The sequence below is a fragment of the Camelus bactrianus genome, chromosome 1 (genome assembly GCF_048773025.1).
Source record: "Camelus bactrianus isolate YW-2024 breed Bactrian camel chromosome 1, ASM4877302v1, whole genome shotgun sequence".
NCBI lineage: Eukaryota > Metazoa > Chordata > Mammalia > Artiodactyla > Camelidae > Camelus > Camelus bactrianus.
The window spans coordinates 47,646,937-47,669,025 of record NC_133539.1 but is presented as its reverse complement, the minus strand read 5'-3'; the positions used below and the strand labels follow the sequence as shown (position 1 = coordinate 47,669,025).

The 22,089-nt window shown below is 42.8% G+C and overlaps 1 protein-coding gene and 1 long non-coding RNA gene across 2 annotated transcripts in view; both read left to right on the top strand.

The window, feature by feature from the left end:
- The first annotated feature begins 626 nt into the window (after positions 1–626).
- The window catches only part of LOC141577552 (uncharacterized), a 33,069-nt gene continuing 11,606 nt past the window's right edge, over positions 627–22,089 (top strand). The window contains exon 1 of the long non-coding RNA XR_012506762.1: positions 627–736. This is a non-coding gene — a long non-coding RNA (uncharacterized LOC141577552). The remainder of the gene's footprint in view (positions 737–22,089) is intronic.
- GUCA1C (guanylate cyclase activator 1C) lies at positions 1,171–20,841 on the top strand. The gene is given in 3 exon segments (XM_074361884.1): positions 1,171–1,176; positions 1,413–1,605; positions 20,681–20,841. Coding segments are annotated over 3 exon segments (360 nt in total).

Here is a 22,089-nt window from a genome sequence, read left to right as displayed (position 1 = left end):
ATAGTCCTCATATTCCTAACTGAATAATCCCCAGGGCTGAGTCCTCATTATCTCATCTTCTTTCTTTCTACTCTGCATAAGAAATCTCATCCATCCTAATGTTTCAGGTAACACTTCCAAATGAGTAAGTTCCACATTTCTCTGACCTTATTGAATACCTGTTATTTAACTCTAATTTTGAAATCGAAATTTTCTATTGAAAGTCTACATAGGTGTGTTTGAAAGAAAATTTTAACTATAACCTCCCCACTTCCTGTCAAGGCAGTTCATTTAGGCCCCAGTGGCTCCAGTTCTTGGGGGACCTGGGGTTTTAAACAAGTAATCAGGACTAAGGAATGGGGACCAAAGCAGTGACTAGACTATTGAACTGAGTCAACACAGGAACTGGGGGGGAAGAAAAGATGGAGTAAGGTTAGGAGAGCCATACTTTGGATGAGATGCTGCAGATGGAAATGATGTAATTCTCTTATACTTAAGTATGGTTGGTAGCAAAATGGCTTGGGAACCACATGGGGCAGTTCATTTCCATTATTGGGCATGGATACAGTTCTTAGGCCCATTGGCTCAGCTCTCAAGTGCATTGGCAGTTGGGGCTTGGCTGGGACAAGATAAGCTCAGGAACTGGAGTGGGATAAAAGTGGCAGGCAGAGGGCATAGGGAGATGCAGACTTGAGAGACAAAAGACAACAGAAAAGGGAGGTGCAGTGACAAGCTCAATGCCGGAAGACACAGCCTGGTATGTCCCTTTATCTGCAGACCACACTCTACTGCCTACTACATCTAAAACTTCTTACTACTAACTACCTGGTACTCATTTCCCTCTTTTATACATAGACTTCCTTTTAATTTAACAGTACTCAGAATGTCTAATTTTTCCATGGCTTAAAAACATGCTCTTCATCTAAGTTTATCTTCACAATATTCAGGTGTGAGAAGGCAAATTCTCTTGATACTATTTGACAGATGGGGAAACTGAGACATAAGAACTACCATATAGTTAATAAGCGGTGAGCAAAGCCTAGAACCCAGGCTTCCTGATTGCAAATCCAAGTTCCTTCCATTAGACCCCACCGTACCACTCAATAATGTAGGCTTAATTGATGATTAACAATATGACAAGGATTACTCTCTCTAAAATATTCTCTGCCCTTCACAGAAAGCTATCTCTGAATGGCAGTAAGCACAATCTCATCAGTTGGTAAGTGACCTTGGTCTCAAAATTATACAGATGAGTCAGTCTCATTGGCTTTCTACACTCATTTAGCCTAGAGCTGTATGAAGTTTAGAGTAGCTTTCTAAGGGTATCTCTTGACTTCAAGTTTTAGAGAAGAGTGAGGGATTAAGTCCAGAGAGACCTAACGTGAAAACAGACTGAGAAAAAGCTGTAGACCATGAATCATGATGGGGAATAGCGAATCTCTAGCAGTGGTCAGACAGCAATTCCTGCATAAGAGACCTATGTGTGGTATGGAGGATTTATGATGGAATAGCCACCTGGTCTGCAAACACTGCATGAATTTAAGACACTCTTGGGTCTGCAAGATCTGAATCAAAAGGCCAGTCAACAAGTTGATCAAGTCTATAATACCTTTGACAGAAACAAGGTAAGAACTTTAACTTATCATTTGGCTATGGTTCTGCATTTCCCCCATTTTTCAATATAAAATAGCCTGAGGTAAAATGTGTGTGTTCCACTGAATGGGGAGGTGTTCAGAGAACCCACAGCTGGTAGGTAAGTGAGTCATTAAACACATTTAGCACTGCTGGCATGAAAATAATTGGGAACTAGCCTCTCCGCCCTTGGAAATGTTCTGCATGTAGGGAGTTATTTTAAAACCAAATTAACTCTCGGCATGGAATTCTAATGCTATCGTTTAAACAAATCTAATAAGTGCAGACTGATTTACAGAGACTGTTTTCAAAGTATTTAATGCATTGGTGACATTTTATAGAAAAGCAAATTACAGGAATCTGCTTTTAAAAGTGTGATTGCATCTAGATTGGCAGATAAAATCAATACAAATTAGCCAACACATTGTTCGTACTCAAATCAAAAGTTAGAATGCTTCATAATCTTTTTTTTTTTTTTTCATATCTGACCAATTTAGTTTGTGGAAAAACAAAACAATTTAATTTTAAATTCAGATAAATTTTCATTTCTGAGGCTTGTTACTCAACTGTTGTTTGAATTTACTCATTCCTGAGGCGTTGCAGCACATTTAATTTTGTCTTGAAAAAATACAAAAATGAGAAAAAATATGGAATAGAAAAACTAAGACCAAAAAGTAACAATCCAAAATACTGGACTCAGGTTCTCTCTGCCTGCTTTACTTGGGGATCCCAGTTGTTTTACCTGTAGATCTGTATATTGCACAATGTGCTGCTGCCATCCAGGACAAATGGGAAGGGGAATACTCCCCACGGAAGAGCAGATGACTTTAGAAGGCTGTGCGTGATAATACAAGAGAAAGAAGGGATCATTAATTCAATGCCCTTAAAACCACTGGCTGTCCATTAAGATGTATGGAATCTAACATAACCTTTTGATCCCTTTTCTAAAGCCGAAACCAAAACCAAAACCAAAACAAATGACTTAAAAGAAGGTAACAGCCAGGAACTGGAGAGAATTAAACCTGTGCAAATTAACAGCTATATTAATCCTTGTAGGAATGTCAGGGAGGGATTTCTTTTAGGACAATATTGTACTTTGTTCATTGTTATCAACATGAGTTAAACACTGCCTGCTTAGCGTGACAGTATGTTCCTCCTCATTCCTCCTCCCAGATTTTATTAAGTGTAGATGCAGGCAAACAGAGCTCTGCCCCCAAGGAGCTTACAAATCAGTGGGGAAATGAGGCGGATCCTGCTTTTGTTCTTAAGTATGTTCGCGATCTGCTGTGGACTGAATGTCCCCCTTCAAATTCGTATGTTGAAATCCAAACCCCAGTGTGACACATTTGGAGGTGGGGGTCTTTGGAAGGTGATTGGGTCAGGACGGCAGAGCCTTCCTGAACGAGATCAGGGCCCTTATAAAGAGGCCCCAGAGACCTCTCTTGCCCCTTGTGTGAGAACACAGAAGACCATCATCTGTGAACCAGGAAGTGGGCTCTCACCAGACACTGAATCTGCTTGTGCCTTGACCTTGGACTTCCCAGCCTGAAGGACTGTGAGAAACACATTTCTGTTTAAACCTCCCAGTCTATGGTATTTGTGTTACAGCAGCCTGGGCTAAGGCAGGATCCTGTGTGCACGTTGGCATGTTGTCTGTATCTGCCCCTATACGTATCTCTCAGCTCTCTTTCTCTCCGTGTGTCTTTCTCTGTGTTTCACTTGTGTGGCTGCTTCCATCCCACTGTGCCTGCTGTGAGCAACCTGATTTCATAGTGGACGCCTGAGGCTCCAGACGGTGGCTTCTCAGGCTCCGACGGTACCCCTGAAGGTTGGAAAATCAGCTGTTGTCAAGCTCTTTATTCTCCAAAGGTGTTGATGTCACATCCTAGGCCTGCAGTTCTGTTGTTGACCAGGATTTGTGAGAGCACCGTGCACGTCAGGGGCTCACATACAAGAGCAGGAACACAGGGAGGAGGGCCGGGTGGAAACAGGAAGTGCTGTGTAAGTGAAGCGGCTGTTGAGGAAGCAGGGCAGACGGCATCCAGACAGGCAGCCTAGGGTGTGTGCGCCACTGGAGAGAGAATCCCCTCGGTGACAGTCATGGGATGGCCGAGCCCCGCAGGAGCTTACTTTAAATGACTTGGAAATTCTACTGCTATTCATGATTTATCAGAGAGATTTTATGTTTGCTTAGGAAGCAAGTGAACCCAGGCGGAGATGATGCCATGAAAGGTGTGGGGATCTCAACATAAAATCGGGTCATAAAATGAGAAGGGTAAGGGTTGCTCATTATCAAGTGACAGGAAGAAGTGCTATGCAATTATGCACAGGAAAACAGAAAAGCCATATATTTAATTACATCAATAAAACTACCAGCTGTCCAGAATCCTGGAGGGTTCAGTCTTTCTGTGGAGCTCCTCTGCAGTTTATTCTGTGTGGAAATCTGTCTAAACCACATTTCTTACTTTCCTGCTTCCTCAGAGTGCTGGTGAGACATTTTCTTGCTCTCAGAGTCGTTATTGTGAACACTGGTTGTTACATTTCTGAAAACCCAAGAAGCGCCTATGTCGATTGAAGTTGCTGGGGCTATGTTTCCAAATGTTAAACATTCTGCAAATATGAGCTTTTGTTATATTTTGGTTTTTGTTGTTTTTCTGTCTCTGTCCCTGCTGTCAAACACGCCTTTCCCAGCTTTCTGATTGTTACAACACTAATAAGTTTCCAGTCTCTTTTTACTCTGCCATTCTTAACTGGCTTTGGCTTGTACTCAAGTTAACCAAGCTTATTAGAATAGTGCTTAAAGTAAAAGCAAATAGATCCTGAAATTCAGAGCATAAAATTTATAAGTTTCTTTGGCCAATCACACACCCTTGCAGGTTTCTCCTTGGCACTCAGTAATAATCCCTAATGCTTTCTGAGTGTTCCAGGCATAGCACATAGACTGACCCAGTCAACCTACAATGATAATAGCACCTGCTTGACAGTAGTGGCCATGATGTTGGCGCCTCAGGCTCTAGGGAAGGTCATTGACCAGGGCCCCAGGTGCATCGCTTTGAAAGCCATCACTGCACTTCAGCTGAGTCTGTGCCTACGTTTAGATTACAGCTGGTGATCGAGTGCAGCAGAAATAAGGTCAACCCTTATTGACACAGGGGACTCCTCTGTCAGCTGGCTTTGGCTCAAGGACTCCCTTCTCTCGCTCTGCTCACCTGGGTCAGCTTAGCATCCTGGTCTGGCAGCTCCTTCAACCTTCCCTGACTTGTTTTGTTTTACACAGCATTTTTCCAAATAAAATCCTACATTGGGATTAATAGTTCTAATATCCTAAGAGTAAGAGTCATAGGAACAGAGCCCAGAGAAAATGTAAGATAACAAAACAAACCAGAAAAATTTCCCCAACCTATCAGACACACATTTCACAATAACAAGTATTTGTTATTGTGCCAGGCACGTCTAGTACAGTAACAAGTAGAAAGAGATCAACCGACAGCATACGCTGAGTTCTGTAATCTTCAGAAAAGGGGAAAGAATGGAAATCAAAACAGCATTGAGCTTCATAACACCTTCACCGGAGGCTAGAAATCGATGGTGAAAAGCCTCCAAAATTCTGAGGGGAAAAGTGTCAAGCCAAATCAATGTGGGAGGAGACATTCAAGGACTGAAAAATGTACGTCATGCTTAATTTTTCTTAGGAAGCTACTGGAGCAGGTGCTCCAGCAAAATGAGGGAATCTATCAACAAAGAGGGAGAGAGTGAATCTGACACAGGAAAAGAGGCCTGGGCAGTCCAGGGTCACGGAGAAGGGAAGTGCACACCAGCAGCTGTGCAGAAAGCCCAATGTGCAGCTAGTCCCCACTGAAAAGGAAGAAGGGGACTTGCGGAGGAAACCCTGAAAAATGACACTGATGGGTTGGATGTTTAAGGATTTCAAAAACAGTATTAATTCATTAATTGATACTTAATCTGCTGGTACATTTGAAAAGACTGACAAGGCTAAGCACAAAGAAAACACAAAGGAGGTTTAAAATGAAGCGATTAAAATTTTTTACTATGAAAATTTCACACATATTCAGAGTGGCATATCTAATGAACTCTTATAGACCATCATCCATCTTCAACAGTTACTGAAGTTTTGTCACTTTGTTTTATCTGTCCTCCTACATTTTCCCAGGATTTTTTAAAAAGAAAAAAAACAATCAAATGTACTATTTCCTCTGCAAATACTTTATTATTCATCTAATACCAGTAAGGACACTTTTTAAAAGGTAAGTTCTATGCCATTATCAGACAGGACAAGGTGACAGTAACCCCTAATGTCGTCTAATACCTGGTCTATGGGCAAATGTCCCTGCTCTCAAGCATACTTTTTTTTATTGTTCCTTAATCTGAACTCGGATCCAAGCAGGATCCATACATGGAAATTGGGGTTATGACGTTAAGTCTGTTTTTTCTGTAATAGTTTCTTACCCACTTCCCCACTCCATTTATGTTATTGATTTACTAAGAAAAGTGAGTCATTGGTCCCGTAGGATATCCTGCGTTCTAGATTTAGTTGGTTGCTTTCTTGTGTCATCTAACTTGCTTTCTATTCTTCATATTATCAGTAAACTGGTATTCAGCTGAAGAAGCTTAAATAGATCAGATTCATTTGTTTGGCAAGAATACTTCGTAAGCATGTAATTACTGGCTGTCTCCCTTTTTGTGGATTGTCCAATTAATTTCAGGAGGTGCCAGTACAATGAGGCAATTATTAACGCCATGTAAAATAAGGAAGTCAATAATTCAGGACTACCAATGGGCTATGAAGAGAACAAAATTTACCGGAGTCATTAAAATGAAACTTTTGACTTTTAGATTAATCTGCATTTGTGAGGGTATGGAGGAAGAACAGTGGCATGCTGGGAAATGTTTAACAACTAGTTTTCTGAGGGGAAAATAGCCCTGGTAACATTTGCTGATTCCCATGGTGTAAATACTCCCACTGTGGCCAATTTCAAGCTACCAGTTATTTTTAATTTTTTTCTGATTCAGTGTATTTACCCATTCTTTTTTTTTAATTTTTACTTATTATTATTATTTTTTAATGGCGATACTGGGGATTGAACCCAGGACCTTGTGCATGCTAAACCTGCACTCTACCACTGAGCTATACCCTACCCACCAAGCTACCAATCATTTAATATTTGGCTTGCAAAATTTCTGAAAATTTAACAATCAGCTCATACCAGCAGTCAGAATAAGCTCCAGCCCACCACTGGGATGTGTACGAGGGTCACAGAGTTAAATACTTGTCATTTGCTATTACGGGAAGTAAACAGATAAAGTCTAAAACTGATAAATAAAGCCAAAAGCAGAATAAGCAGCTCAATTACATGCATGTAAGTAACAAGTTAGAAAAAAAACCCAAAAAGTTCAGTTTTAAAGTATAAGACTTTGCGTTTTAGATATGTGCATGAATGATGTACATGATGAAAAGTAAAAAACTGATTTTTGAAAATTTTATAACACAAAAAAGAAATAAAGATAAAAGATATTAGCTAAACTTCATAGGTAAGGTCAGTGATGAAAACTGCTCTCCTCAAAAGTAAGGTCCGTCTCTGTTCAGGGAACAGATTTCTTCGTTTCTGCAGCTAGGAATTGTCCATTCCACTACGGAAACCCTCCCGACTTGGAAGCTGAGGGTCTAAACCTGGTAGCGAGTAACCTCCTCAAAACATGAAGTCTCCGTGCAAAGTACAACACGATCAAAGCTTGCGGTTCTCGTGGTCAGTACGACACCCACCCAGGGTGGACGGTGGGATTTGCCGTTAGGTGAGCTCCAGGGACTGACCAGGGCCACCTCCTCCCCCCACGTTTCTGCCACTGATTTGCTGGCGAAAGGGAGCCATTGCCTAATGACTCACTGCAGAGCAGAAGCTGAGGAAAAGTGGTGAGCGCTGGAGCTGGGTCTGGGCCAGCACAGATACTCCAAAAGCAAGAAGCACTGTGAGTGTGTAGCTCTTGTTGCTGGCAACTGGTTCCTAAAAGGCAGTGAAAATGGCCGTAGGCTGCACTATTCTCACCTGAGCCTACACACGCTTCACCTGGAGACAGATGCAAAACGCCCAGTTCCCTGGAAACTTCTTCCTATGCTAGGCGTGAACCCGCGCACTGGGTTCTGTGCATACAGAGTGCATGACGTGGAGCTCACTCCTGCTCTGCTGAAGTCCGGGCAGAGCCTGGCGACGAAGGAGCACCTAGCACTGCTGTTCGTCCCGTACCCTTCATGCTCCAGCCGCACCCCTTTCTGCACACTCCACCTTTAGTTTGCTCTTCTTCACATGTCCTTTCTCTTTTGAAATGCAAGTGGTGCATGAATTCTTCCTCAGGGAACAATGTGCAGAAATTTGAGGAGTAAAACTGATGAAGCGTCCCCGCCAAATCCCGCACGCTTCCCCAGACCAGACACCCAGCATGGCGGCATGAAGTAGATGCTGAACAAATGTCTACTGAACCATTAAATAAAATAACAAGGGCAGTGACAACTCTAGGGCCCTCTCTTCTGTATATGCACTTCTTTCCTTTCCGTTCCTCTCTCTCTCCTTCACCTTTTCCCCATTTATTTATTTATAATTTTTATTTGTTGTGGGCTTTTTGGGGGTGGTAATTAGGCTTATTTATTTATTTATTTATTTATTTAATGGAGGTACTGGGGATTGAACCCAGGACCTCCTGCATGCTAAGTACGAGCTCTACCACTGAGCTACACCCACCCCATTCTCCCATATTTATACTAAGGAGGGCCACTGTGTCTTCCAAGTTATAGCTTAGTGCCCAAACGGAATGATTCTCTCAGGGGGAGTTTTAAAGTGTTTTTGTGTGTGTGTGTGTGTGTGTGTATCTGGTAAGAATTTCAGCTTGCATACTCAGGCATTTAAGAAATGTACTTTAGTTTTCCATAATAAAATTAATTTGTTTTTTGAGTCCCCATTTTACCAAGGAGATTTCTCCCTCCACTTTCCAGGGCTGCATATAAACCACGTGGGTGTTGATACCTAGAACTCAAGGTATTGTTAAGAGATCAGGGGAGCGTCTGTCCACACTAGTAGGTGCTGAGACACTCTCCTCATCTCCTGCTTCACTCAGAATGCTGCTGTCTCCGCAGGGTGGGGCCTCCTGGTCACTCTGTTTATACTCTTAGGTATGAAAGTCTCTTAGGCTGGCTCAGGATTGTCTGACCGGAGACTCCTTACAGCCTTTCCTCCCAAGCTACGCCAGATTCAGGGGAACCTGGTGAGCTTCCTCCAGTCAATCACAGGTGCTTCTGCTCTTACCTCTGCCATCGCCAGTGGCTTCTCTTGCCCAACCCTCTGACTATTCTCGACTCTCACAGAGCAGGGCCCATTCCCTCCCCCTCCCCCAGTGTCCTGCAACCCTCTTTTCCTTCCCTAGTCCACACTTCCCCAGTCTATGGAATTTTTATCTACCTGTCCTCAAAGGAGTTCACAATCTAGTGGGGTGACAAATGCAGCCTCAAAAAATTAAAGTTAGTAAATAAAGAATCAGAGATTGAGAGAGGGCAAAGCATTGTACTAACTCTCTAGTTTCAAGGTTCCAGATGGGTCTTGGGTATTACAGGGCTGCTTTTAAAATTCTGCCCAGTATTGTGACTAATGGTCCAGCCTGTTCCTAGACAGGCCAGCTGGATGGATGGACTAGGGAATTCTTCAATCCCATCCCAGCAGGGCAGGTAATAGCAGAAAAACCACACTCAGATTTTGGAAAGGTGTGGGGATGGGGGTGAGTAGGTAGGTAGAAGACATGATTTTCTGTTCGCCCAAAGAGTTTACAGTCTAGCTGATGAAAGTTATGTTGAGATCAAATTCCTTAAGAAAATATATAAAATATATAAAGTATAACATCAAAAACTATAGCAGGAGTATAGTGCTATTCAAGGGTACATTTACTGGGGCCAAAAGATGCAACGAAAACTAAGTTGTAGATTTGGTTAGAAAAGGTTTTCTGGAGAAGTTGAGGCATGTTGAGGTGTTGAAAAAGTGAAGAACTTGAACTATTATGAATAAAAGCTAATGTTTAATGAACATTTCTGTGCCTGTCACTGTGTTAAGCACTTTCTGCTTATTATCTTATAGAATCGTCAACAATAATATAAGAGTAGATATGATTTTTATCATTCCCATTTTATAGATGAGGCCACTGAGGCACAGAGATTAAGTGACTTGCTTAAAACTACAGAGCAGAATTGGAATGCCGGCAGTCTGACTCCAAGGGCTGCAGTCTAAACTGCTATGGTACGCCACCTTTAACAAAATAGTTCAGTATTTCAATTAAGAGAACAGCTCAAATTAAAGTACAAGGTGGGAGAGAGAAGGGTCAATGGGGACCTAACTAAGGCAGAGGGTCACTGCTGAAGTATAGAGTGTAACCAGGGAGCACACACTCCACGCACCTCAACTGTATCTTTTGCTCCATACAGATAACCAGTCTGTTGTCAGGACTACATTTACTCTTACACCATGGCTGAGAAATGAGGTGCTCACAGCACCAGATGCAGGAGAATCTCAGAGCAGAAGGCCAGCCCTCAGCACCTCTGGCTCCTGGTCCACAGCCTTGCTGCTGTAACAGGTGTGAAGGTAAGCGTTCAGCCCTCGGGGCCACACCTAGGCATTTGGGTGTGAAACTGTGGGTTAAATCCATTTCACCCGCCTTCACTAATCAAGGTCGTTTTAAGACTTGCATGTTCTCCAAGCAGCACGTGGCCTAAACAATAAACTGTTTGCCAGAGTTGTTGTCCAGGAGCTGGAGTCAGCTGCCTCTAGTTGAAGCTGAGCTGATTAAGACTAGATAGGACCATAGCACAGGGAACTAAATTCAATATCTTGCAGTAACTTATGGTGAAAAAGAATATGAAAATAAATATATGTCTGTTCATGTATGACTGAAGCATTCTCACAGAAATTGACACAACATTGTAAACTGACTCTCCAATAAAAAAAGGCCAGATAGGAGCACCCACCCTCCAACTGGGCATGCGTGCTGGGTGACCTTTTGAACTGTAGGGGGTCTGTAGCCCAATTACGCCTGCGCAGAACAAAGATTAGGGCACCTTTTTCCAATCTCCTTTCCCCACGCTCCCCCATGCCGCAAAAGCCCAGCTGCTTCATTCCTCATCCCATAAATACCCGGGCCCCTGGCCTTCGGTGGGGGGAAGTTTAGTTGTTCTGTCCTTCTGTCTCTTTGTCTCTCTTGCTGCGAGTAACTTACTCTGCCTCAAAATCCTGGCGTCTCAGCATCCTGGCTTGCTGTGTTTAGGGCAAAACAGATCTGGTTCTGTTGCAGGTGCTCTCCAAACAGAGCACCATCATCAGCTCAAACTGAATCTGAAGTTCTCTAAGAGTAGTCTTTTGTCAGATACCTACGTGCAGGAGGGCAGGAATGGGGTAATAGATGCCTGACTACTGGTACGGAAGGGAATGGTGGGGGGAAAATGGAAGGAGGCTTGTCAGAAGCTTTGCCTCCTGTAAGATACTGAGGTGTTATAAGGAGGGTAAAATAATTTCTCTGAATTCATGGGTTTTGAACTCAAAACTTAGAGTCCAAGCTCACCTATGAGACAGGCCTATAAGTCAAGAGACAAGACATTAGGGTGAGAAGTAGTAACTTAATTTGGAAAGCTAGCAGACCAAGAAGATGGCAGGCTGGTGTCCTGTCTTAATTCGGGGTGGAGTTAAGGCTTCTCTTATGCTGAAGAAAAAGGGGGAAGTGAAAGGGTGAAGGCAGGCTTGCAGACTTCTTGGAGCCACCTGGCCTTCAAGGAAACATCACATTCTTTGTTCTTGCTCACGTAGGCAGAATCACAAAGCTGCAAAAATTCAAGTTGTTAGCAGTTTTTACTCAATCTCTCTTCTCTCTGCTTATTCTAAGGAGTTCTAGGCTAAAAGTGAATTTACCTACAAGTAACGGCCATAACTAACCCAGGACCACGGGATGGGAACTTTCTAAAGGAAACTTAACTTATTTGAACACAGCAACATTTCTCTAACTCTCGACGTGCAGGGCTAAAGTAATAGAATGCATGGGCTAAAGAATGATGGAGGCTGTTTCAACAGGGTTGGTTCTGTTCTTCCTCTGTTAATACAACCATGAAAGAAGTGAAGGTTTAAGCCAGAAAAACAGTTGTCAGCACTAGGATAAAGCTGAACACGGGGATAAAACAAAACCGCCAATGCAAGTTCTCAGATTTAAATCAGCAGTCTCAGACAAATCCTGCAAATCAAGAATGAGGGAATGGTGGGGAATTCTTAAGCATAGGTGACTAACCTGTTTACAGAGAGAAAAGTGAAGGTAAAGGGGCAAGTTGTGGGGCTTAATGATTTCTACCATACGTGTGATGGCTTACCAAATAAGCGTTCACAAATCAAGTCTTAGCCCTACAGTATCAGAAGCCCTTGCTATTTAATGAGCCCTTCTGTGACTCTCTTGTAATGTGACTCACTGGCTACCACGGGAACAGGGGAGGCAGCATCTCGGGAAGAGTGGGATTGTTAGATAGTTAAATAGGAATGAGTACTAGGCAGGGGGAGAGGCAGGGGGGGAAGGAGCGACCCAGAAAATAACAATACGCCTGTGCTCAGGATAAGGGGCTCCAAAAACTTTCTCTAAGTGAGGGCCCGCAAAGAAGCCGGCTAGGATTAAGCGCTGCAGCTGTGCGATAGAGAAGAACCTGGCTTAACTGCACCCAATGCTCATTATACTGTAATTAACATTGCAGTTTGAGCCCCTCCCATAGGTTTCTCTGTTTGCGTTATGGACAACCTGCACAAAAGGGATGGGCATACCTGAGCTGCAATTCCAAAACTGAGGCAAAAGTGATCCTGCCTACATTATCACAACTCGTGTGAAATGCTAGAGAAAACTTTGGGGAGGGGGGGAAGTGTAGTACAGCCCAACAAAGGGAGGGGGTGCTTATCTGTAAAACGCAGATAATTCTGACCTCAGCCCCCACAGAGATTAACTCTACTGGTTATCAAGCTCAAATTTATATTTTCCAATGAAAAGATATGCCTACAAGTGCAGGGGTTGCTTTCCCACAGTTTCTTGTCTCTTATTGATCTGAGAGCATCAGACATTCACTCGTGCTGTTTGGGGGCAGTGCTGGCCCCAGGCAATGGTTGCCACAGAATGAAATTAATTACATGGGAATCATCTTTAGAGTTTTGACTGTCTTCTTAATCTCACCCAGGACACCTGAAAGGGAGCCCCAGATCTACTTGAAATTCAGAAGTGACCTTTGCTTATCTGGTTTCTCAGCTTCTCTTTGTGTGAGAGCCCTTAAAAACTGGCAGGCACCCTGGCTTTTAACTTGTGTCACAATTGCTGCTGATCATTAACCCCCTGGCTGCCTGGCTTGTCTGGCCTACAAAGTGACTGCAATTACTAGAGATAAATGGCCATCTATTAGATTGTAAACCATTAGGCTGCAAGCTCTTAAGGGTAAAGACCACGGCTACTAACTTCAGAACTGCCAGCATACGTGTTCTTAGGAAGCATTTGTTGCTGAAAATAAAAACATTCTTAGTTAGCACTGTATAGTTTACAAAGCATTTTCATGTACACCATCAATCAATTTTGGTCAAGCCCCCTCAGAATGTTACCTGTTAAAGATGTCAACTGTACCTGCTGACATTCGTTTAAAACTTAATTTTTATAACTCATATGTGAACAAAATCTGTTGGAATCGTGGTTCTCAATTCTGGCTACATGTTAGAAGTGTAACTGAGCAGGACCCTATGGGGCCTTCCTGGGACAGACCACCCCGTGTACTCTGCCTGCCTCCTGTTTCCAGAAAACTTTAGCCTCCTAGGCTTCTTCCTCAAGTTCCAAAGAGCAGATTTAATCAGAAGTAAGAAAATGCAGAAACAAAGGAAAACAGTCAAGCAAGACAAAAAAATAATTTAGCCATTAAACAAAGTCCAGGACCTTTTCAAGGGCTATTGATCATATTCCGAGCCATAGCTTTGAGCTGTTTTGCAGATACTGAAACCCCCACCAGGTGGAGGAAGCTAACTTCATGCTGACCACGAGCACATAGATCCCAGATCGGTTGGAACCAGAAGGTTGATAATGTTGATTCCCAGTTACCTCACCACCAACCAATAGAAAGAATGTCCACGAGCCTGGTCATACACCCTGAAACCGTCTCCCTCACCCTGTCTTTAAAAACCTTTCCCTGAAAGCCAGCTGAGAGTTTAGGTCTTGCGTTAGCTGCCCACACTGCCTGCTTGGCCCTGCAGGAAAGGCTGCACTTCATTCCCTCACCACAAGCCAGTATCCGTAGACTGGCCTTGCTGCACGCAGCTGAGCAGACCCAGGTTTGGCTCTGTAACAAAAGCACCTGGGGAATTAGAAATACAGTGCCTGGGCCTCCCCCTCAGTCCAACTGAATCAAAACAATGTTAGTTTTAAGCTGTCTGGTGGTTCAAATGTGCAGCCAGTGCCTGCTATCCTAGAAAGACCACGGTCCAAATAGCAGAAAACTGTGCTAGGCTCATTTCTGCCACCACCAAGGAGCTGTGAACCATGGATGCGTATGAAAAGGGGATTCTCTGTCCCAAACTATTCATTCAGAAGCAGTTCCTCTGACTGTTCTTTTAGTCATAGTCAAAGAACGACAATACCCCCAGCCCCGTGCAGAAGCCAGGAATATAGGTACATACATCCCACTGTCTCACCTGCCATTGTCCCCATCCCCTGGGCACCTCTCCCAGTCATTAGAGAATGAGGATCCAGGCTCTTCTGTGGGAAATAATGTAAGCATAGGAGGCAGGCTGGCTGAATTAGGGTGTGAGACTGGATTGTATTTTATCTGCTGCAATATCGGTTTAAGGAGACAGGTGCTTTATGAGAAGAAACCCACATTGGCTACCTGAGGAATTTCCCTGCAAGAGGCTGCCATTGCTCTAGTTCCTGCTGGGTATTCTGTAACTAGCTCGTTCCGAAGTGTGCAGACTTGGACAACTATCCTGCCTTCCCCAGATGCACATGAGACTGGCTTCTAACTCACAGCGGGCCGGGCACGCTAAGCTGGCTGCATTCTGGGGGCAGGTGGTCAGGGCTCCCTGGTATCCAGGAAACCTACTAATAACCAGGAGCTTGCTTGGTAAACATTATGAGATGCCCTCTGTCCCGGAACCCTTGAGTTTTGTACAGTCATGGCCAAGTCAAAAACAACCGTGTCTGATATGCATAAAGATCACATTATAGAACCAATTTACCAAGCCAGCAGCAGATTTCTCATCTGACAGAGGCCAGCCAGCCTCTCCTCAGGGCGTTCCAGCAATTCCACGGCTGAGGAAACCATGTTTGCTGTTAATATAAGTGTCAGTAGGTGAAAATGGGTTAGGTCTTAAATGCTGAACATCACATTTCCCTTACAGATTTAAAAAATTCACAGAAGTATTTAAAAAGTATTCACATGTATTTGATATAATACAGCCCTTACGTTGCCTACTTTCTTTCAGTTCCTAAAATGCAAATTACATGTCCCTGACAACTGTTGATCAACCACATAACGTGTTTATCCTCACTCTCTGGGTTTCCTTGCTTCCGACCATCTGAGTAACCATTTTCAGGCAAGAACTTTCAATTCCTATGTTGCTACTGACCTGCCACAGCTGGAAAAATGTCACTGAAAAGTGTCGCATGTAAACGAGTGAAAATATCTAAATGTCTTCAGGTTAGGGGCCGTGATGATTCATGAATTTTTCAGAGAGTGATTCCGTGAAAAGTCGCTGTAAGTTAACGCTGTGGGAGGAAGCAGTTTTAATCTGAGCTAAAGTTTGGATTCTTGTTGGATTGGGATTGTTTTCCTGAATAAGAGGGTCCACTGGAATAAATGGGGCTAACTAGTTGTCATAGTGATTTTTATTTCCATGATCTTAGTGTTACAGAACCCAGGTGCTGTGCTTCTTGTGAACACCAAGCAGGGCCTTGTTGGGGTTAAATGAGCTCACCTGTAAAGCAGGATGCCTGGCCCTGTATGAATAGCAAGTGTCACATCAACACCAACAGTCGTCACTGCGTCATGACTGCAATCATGACTTATTACTCATCCAGTCCCTTTCTCATCTGCAGAATGAAGCACTGTCTCAAGAGCTGAAATTCTATGATTTATATCAATGAAATGAAGCCAAGTTTCCCTAGTGAGATTATCCGGTTCATCAATTCGTGGTTCTATCATTGGGACAAAACACCAAAGCAGATGTCTCTGACATATACTGAGAGAACATTCCAGTATCTGTTTCTCAAGGTCACTCAGGCAAACGGAGAGTGATGGCAGGGCCATATTGAGCAGGTCAGGTGATCTCTACAGCGAGATTTTAGCCAAAGACTTTATAGGGTGTGGAGAAGAGCGGAATCAGGGCTGTAACGCAGGGGTGAGGCTCTGGAGAGGGGAACCGCTGAGCCGAGGAAGGACCGGCTGCACAGTGGAGGAAGGCTCTCGGTTTCTAGCCACAGGCATGGGTGAGACTGAGGACAGGGTCAGCTGAAGGAGCACCGGCACAATAGCTGGTTCAGCTGATCAACGATCCTGGAGGGGCCACGGGGGAAGTTTCCCACGGGAAACTGTAAGCAGGGAGACACTGCTGTGTACGGGGTGCTGGAGGCCAAACCATGAGGCAGGGGCCCAGGATTCCAAAACAGATAGAAGAAGGAATATTCATCAGACATGACAGCAGGGGAGGGCAAGAGGTCCTGCTGAGCAGGATGGTATGGTGGGCGGTGCAGCGGGGCATGGGCTTGGGGGGCTCGTAAGCCTCCCGGATGCAGAGCCGCTGGGAGCACCTGGCCAGCTTCACCTTGGGCGGCCCTGGGTATGAAGGAAACACGAGCTTCACGTGCGGCATCTTCAGACACAGCGAGTTACCTACCCCGCCTTACACGATGTGTTACCCGGTAGTTCACTCGCAGAAATCCACAGCAACATGCTGCCTTGAATGTGTCCCATCTAGTCAGCCTGCAGACACCTCTTCCAGAAAGAGAATTCAGTTGTAAGGAACTCAGGGCACTGTTGGGTGGAAGGAAGAAAAAGTCTTAAAACAGGCTGACTGGGTTTCAGTCCTGAACCCACCCACACCCCCGTTTTGCTGCTTGAATTAGCTGATTTAACCTCTCTGAAAAACGGCTTTCTCTTCTGTAAAAATAGGAGTAATAAGGCAGCCTGTAAGGCTGTAGTTAGAACGAGAGAGAATGCATGGAAAGTGACCAGAACAATGGGACATGGGCTTTTCCCCATTTTAAAAATACATATATTAATAGTCATACTTGGTAATAATAAAACAATAATTTTCATATGAATATCAGCTTTAGAGTTTAACTTTCTAACTTCATTTCAAGTTGATCAGATCTTTAAAATCAACTGATTTATGGCATCACTTGGAGACCATAATTTCCACCTGTGGCTTTTCTGTTGTGCAGAAGCACATGACCGTTTCCCTTATTTTTTTATTAGACTTCTCAAGTTTCATCTCTTTAGTAGGGAAGAACTAGCTTTTAAAAATCTTCTTATGCTTTGTAATTGTAAAAAGTATGTCTTAGTTACTGTACATTTTAGAGACCATGAGAAAGCGTAAAATTGAAGTCTCTGTAAATTTTTTCTTTCTCATTTGAACCACCAACTATGAAATGACTTAACATATGAATGGGGCCAAACTCCCTTAGGAGCCTGAGAAACTGTCATTCCTCCATGTCTTGGTCCCCACTTATCTCTCCCCTATAATCTACTCCATCCGAAGAACATGATACATAAACCTATAAATGCGTTGGGATTAAAATTATTTTTGTACACAGGCTCCCACACCCTCCTCCTGAGGCTCATTGGACTGGCTTTTTCTGTGCCCTGTTTTCCTCCCTCCAACCTCAAAGGAGGATCCTGCCATTGCCAAACTCATTTTTAAGGACTTTGTGGGGCAGAATTATGAGGAGGATTGGCAGGATAAAAGAATGGAACGTTCTCATGGAGCTTGGCGGTGGAGATTGCTGAAGTCTGAGCAGCAGGGTGTGTGCAGAGGAGCAGACGGGAGAGGAAGGGGGTGTTGTGAAGAAACCCATAAATTTCTTGCAACTCATGTTTGTTCCAGAAATGAAAGTAAAGCCTTGCTGTTACTTGGAAATTAATTTTTGATGGCTGGGTTGTAGTCGTAGGACTGTGTCATTATTCTGAGACTGAACCATGTGGGTCATAATTTTCCTAATTAGTCTTAATAAGGTTATATAAATTCAAATGAGAGTAAGCCACAATCACAAAAGCCACTTGGAGAGATGGTTGGATGTTAATATCACCTACAGAGACCTGGATTAGAGAGACAGCTTAGGTCTGTGGTTCCCAAATCTTAGGATACATGAGACTCATTTATTAAAATGCCAACTCTTGAACCCCATCCCAGGTAGTTTTGATGCTTTGTTGGGGTGGGAGGAGGTCTAGGAAGCCACATATTTCATTGTCCCCTCGTGATTCTGATGCAGAGTTTATGAACTCCACTCTGGCTCAAGGCCAAGAAGTGTCAGACTTCTCCGGACAGTTCTACGTGCCACGGGGGCTCCTGTAATTCAACCACACAAGTATAAACGGTGTTCCCTTGGGTCACCCCAGAGAAAAGTCTTGGACATTCTCTATTGCATGCTTCGTGTCACATTTGCAGATGGCTCACCTTCTCTGTGGCTCTTCAATCTCCCCCTCCCATCCTTGAAACTTACAGATTAACTGAAGACAAGAATTGTTTTCTTCTGTTTTACAGAATAAGCGTTTACTTTAAAACCCTCTCCAACACAAGCTATTAAATTACCTTTGCCAGAGTTGTTTTTGCCAATGCAAATTTCTACAGAATCTTGATAGAACGATAATTGGAAAGAAGAGTTGGCTGAGGACTGTAAGGATTAATTTGCTGACTGCATACCAGGATGCTGCAGTGAAAACAGGAAATGTTTTGCTTGCAGGAGTTTTTGAAAGAGGTTGCATTTGTCCAAGTAGAAAGATTTCCTCATCCATAATCGAACTTTGGCTGTAGCCAGGTTGTCCATTTTTAAACCACACAATGAAAATATTTATGCTCATCTCCTGGTGGGGTTTGCCCAGAGCTTTCAGAGCCTGGATTGGAAGGTGTTAGGACCACCCACCCACTGTGCCTCATTATAAAATACCAAATATTCTAAGGAAAACATTGCTTAATCTAGCCTATTGCCATTCATCATGCAAGTGGCACTGAAAACTGTGACCACTGAAGTGGGACTCATAATGTGAAACGAGTCATCATGAAATATACAGTTTAACGGATGCACTGGAGTATCAAGTTTCCAACAAGCCAGCTCAGTCTTCGCAGAGAGGATGTTTTTGTGACTTTTTGGTAAGTATGCACAATAACCACACATGAAGTGATTGTCTTGTTTGGTCAGCCCTGGAGACGCAGGAGTAAGACCTCGGAGCAGATGCACCCGTGGTTAGATACCGTTCCACCCAGCTTACATCCTCCACACCTGCCAGTCCCGTTTCTGAGAAATAGTGGTTGTGTCCCACCAAATCTGGAGATATGATATCCTGACATCATCTTAAACTTCAACTCTATAATAATGTATTTCCTCACCTCAGCCATAGCTGTACTAGGAATTAAGAAGGTGGAGTGGTTGTGAGCAGTAGGAAAAAAAGATGGAGAAAACTTCCTTCAGGAGCCTTCAACCAGACTCTCATCTGTTAGCAGAAGTCTTATCTCTTATAACACATAAATTATTGATAGAGTAAAGATTCCTGTTGTAAGAAACAAAAATCTAATACCCAAAGGTAGTGAAATGATTTTTAAATATTTTCGCACTTTATTTCTGACTATCCACATTGTAGAAAATTTTAATGTATGATACATTATGAGGGCAATGCTATAAGATTTACACACTGGCTTCCAGTATCTGAGAGACTGCAGTTGTCTTCAAAAAAAACCAAAACCAAAACCAAAACCAAGCCATTAACCAGCCAAACAGGCTTTGCTCTACATCCAGAACTGCAGATAGTTCCTCAGTTGTTTTTGTTATAAACTCGGTTGAACTAGACTCCAAAGCTTAAGTTTGACTCAAATCAAACACTTATCACTTTAGACCTATAAGCCTAAAGCCCTTTATCTTCAAGGGAAAGGTGTACTTATGTCACATCCTGTTTTGTGAATAGGACTTGACATCCCAAATATTTTAAAGAGAGTGCAGGAAATGGTGTGTTTTCCAAAGGGCTGAATATGCTGCTACTGGCAGCCAAGCCACGTGGGAGAATGGCAGGGGGCAGGTCACCCGCTCCCCAGAGCTGGCCGCCTTTTTAATACAGTTGAGCTTTCGGCTGAGCAAGGTTTGACCTGTATGATTCTTAAGAATGAATGACCCAGGCTGTTTCTGTTTCAACTGAGAATATTTTATCGATTTCATACGGGATGATGGGACCTACCTACACTTGTAACCCTTCAACAACCTTTCCTAAGATTGAATGTGACAAAATCTTTGTAAAAAAGCTCATCAGTTTTGATTCATACTGAACATGATGCTGTTAAAAGGAATCCTGGAGAATAGCCATCCAAAAACTTCAACCAGTTTTTCTAAAATAGAGTACAGAATTCAGCTATCTGATCTATTTCCCTTCAGTTAAAAAATTGGTATTTGGACTTCTCCACGAGTAGAGGACACAGCCTGAAGGGGTCCAGGAGAAAAAAGCCCCTTTTGGGTGCTTAGTGGTGAGGACTTAGCCTTCCGTCATGGCATGTGGGAATCTTTTTTTTTTTTTTTTTTTTTTTTTGGTCGTAAGAAGTAGATATTTTCTCTAAAAAGGTACTCACATATTTGTTTAAAATTACTTGTATCTATACACTTTACCCATGTATTTTTTTTTAAAATAAAGTGCCAGGGCAAAGTTTTATGCCAAAATACTGTGGGTTGTGTTTAAATTGTACTCAAGGTCCTGCTTATGAATGATGACTTCTCAAATAAAAAATAATTGGTCTTCTTAAATATTTATTTCCCTTTCCACCTTGCTTTCCATCAAATGGATTTGCTGACTTTTCAGAGTTTATTGCTGCTGTAAATCTAGTAGCACAAGGGAAAAAAATGAAGTAAAAATTAAAATGTTATTTTAAGCTGTATGTTGTTGATGGAAATGGTTCTACTGACAAAAGAGAACTACTGAACAATCCTCATGGTCAGTGAAGTAGTAAAATACCCTTTGCAGGACATCATGTAGTTAATTCAGTCTTCCTCCCTGTGGAGCTTGTGACGGTCCTCCACGTGGCCGGCTGTTCTCGGGATGCACGTCTGGAATGGCTGAGGAAATGTATGGTTCACTATCCTGTTGGTTACTGAGCGTATGGCTGCATAGCTTCCATGTGCCATCCACTCTCAGGTGTACAAATTTAACAGTATTTAGATGAAAAATGAAATAAATGTGATGTTCTAAAACAACTTATCTTTTTCCTCTGCCTTGGTGCAGAAAGTCTTGTGGGGAGCAGCTAAAATACAAGGTTGTTTATATAGCAAGAGACATGGACTCAGAATAAAGGTACCTGAGGAGCTAATCTTTCTGGGAGCTTGACTGAAGTATTTCTCATAAATTGCTCAGGGATATCAGATCCTTTTCATCTCTAAAGTTCAAGGAGTTCCTTTATAAATATTACCCTCTACCCATCTACCAATGGAGTGAGGATAGTTTTAACCATGGTATGAGATAAAATGGATCCCAGAGCACAAGAAGTTAAGTGGGACACTGTACCTAAATAATGAAGTAAGATTAACATTATGAGTGCAGTACACTGAATTTGCAACTCAGAATCAGATGTCCTTAGAAATGATCTGATCCAAATTCTCATTTATAGATGAAAGGAGCTGAGTCACAAACATAATGCCTGGAATAAATGTTAGCAAAACTGCAAGGGAAGATCAATGGGTAGAACTACAATTAGAATGAAATATTGTAACAAATGGACAAAGCTGTGATCTACAAATATACTTTCTATGTAATGGCAAGTAAGAAAACCAAAACAAAACCCCAGCAGGGTAAGGAATAATACAGACTTTATAAGTTCTCTTAACACTTGATAACGCTGCATTAAAATGGAATTCAGCCCAGGTATTAAGAGATCTGAAGGAAGGACTGAATTGTAGGCAGGTTTTACAAAGGAAGTAGTTACATTTTAATTGTACTTGAAGGGCATGAAATGGTCAAGATGAAGGTTTTGGAGAAGGATTATTGGAGATAATTTCTTGTGAGAGCCCTCATGTCAATAGCATGGGGCTTTAAGGAGACCACTGAGATGTGGGTGTACAGTGCAGTTTAGGGAACACTGTACCGTGTTCCAGTGTTTGAATCCCACCTGAGAAATCTAAAGCAGACCATGCAGTGGAGCAGAGGGATGAAGTTTAGGATGTATCTGCATTCCTGGCGTCTGTTGGGAAGCTTGG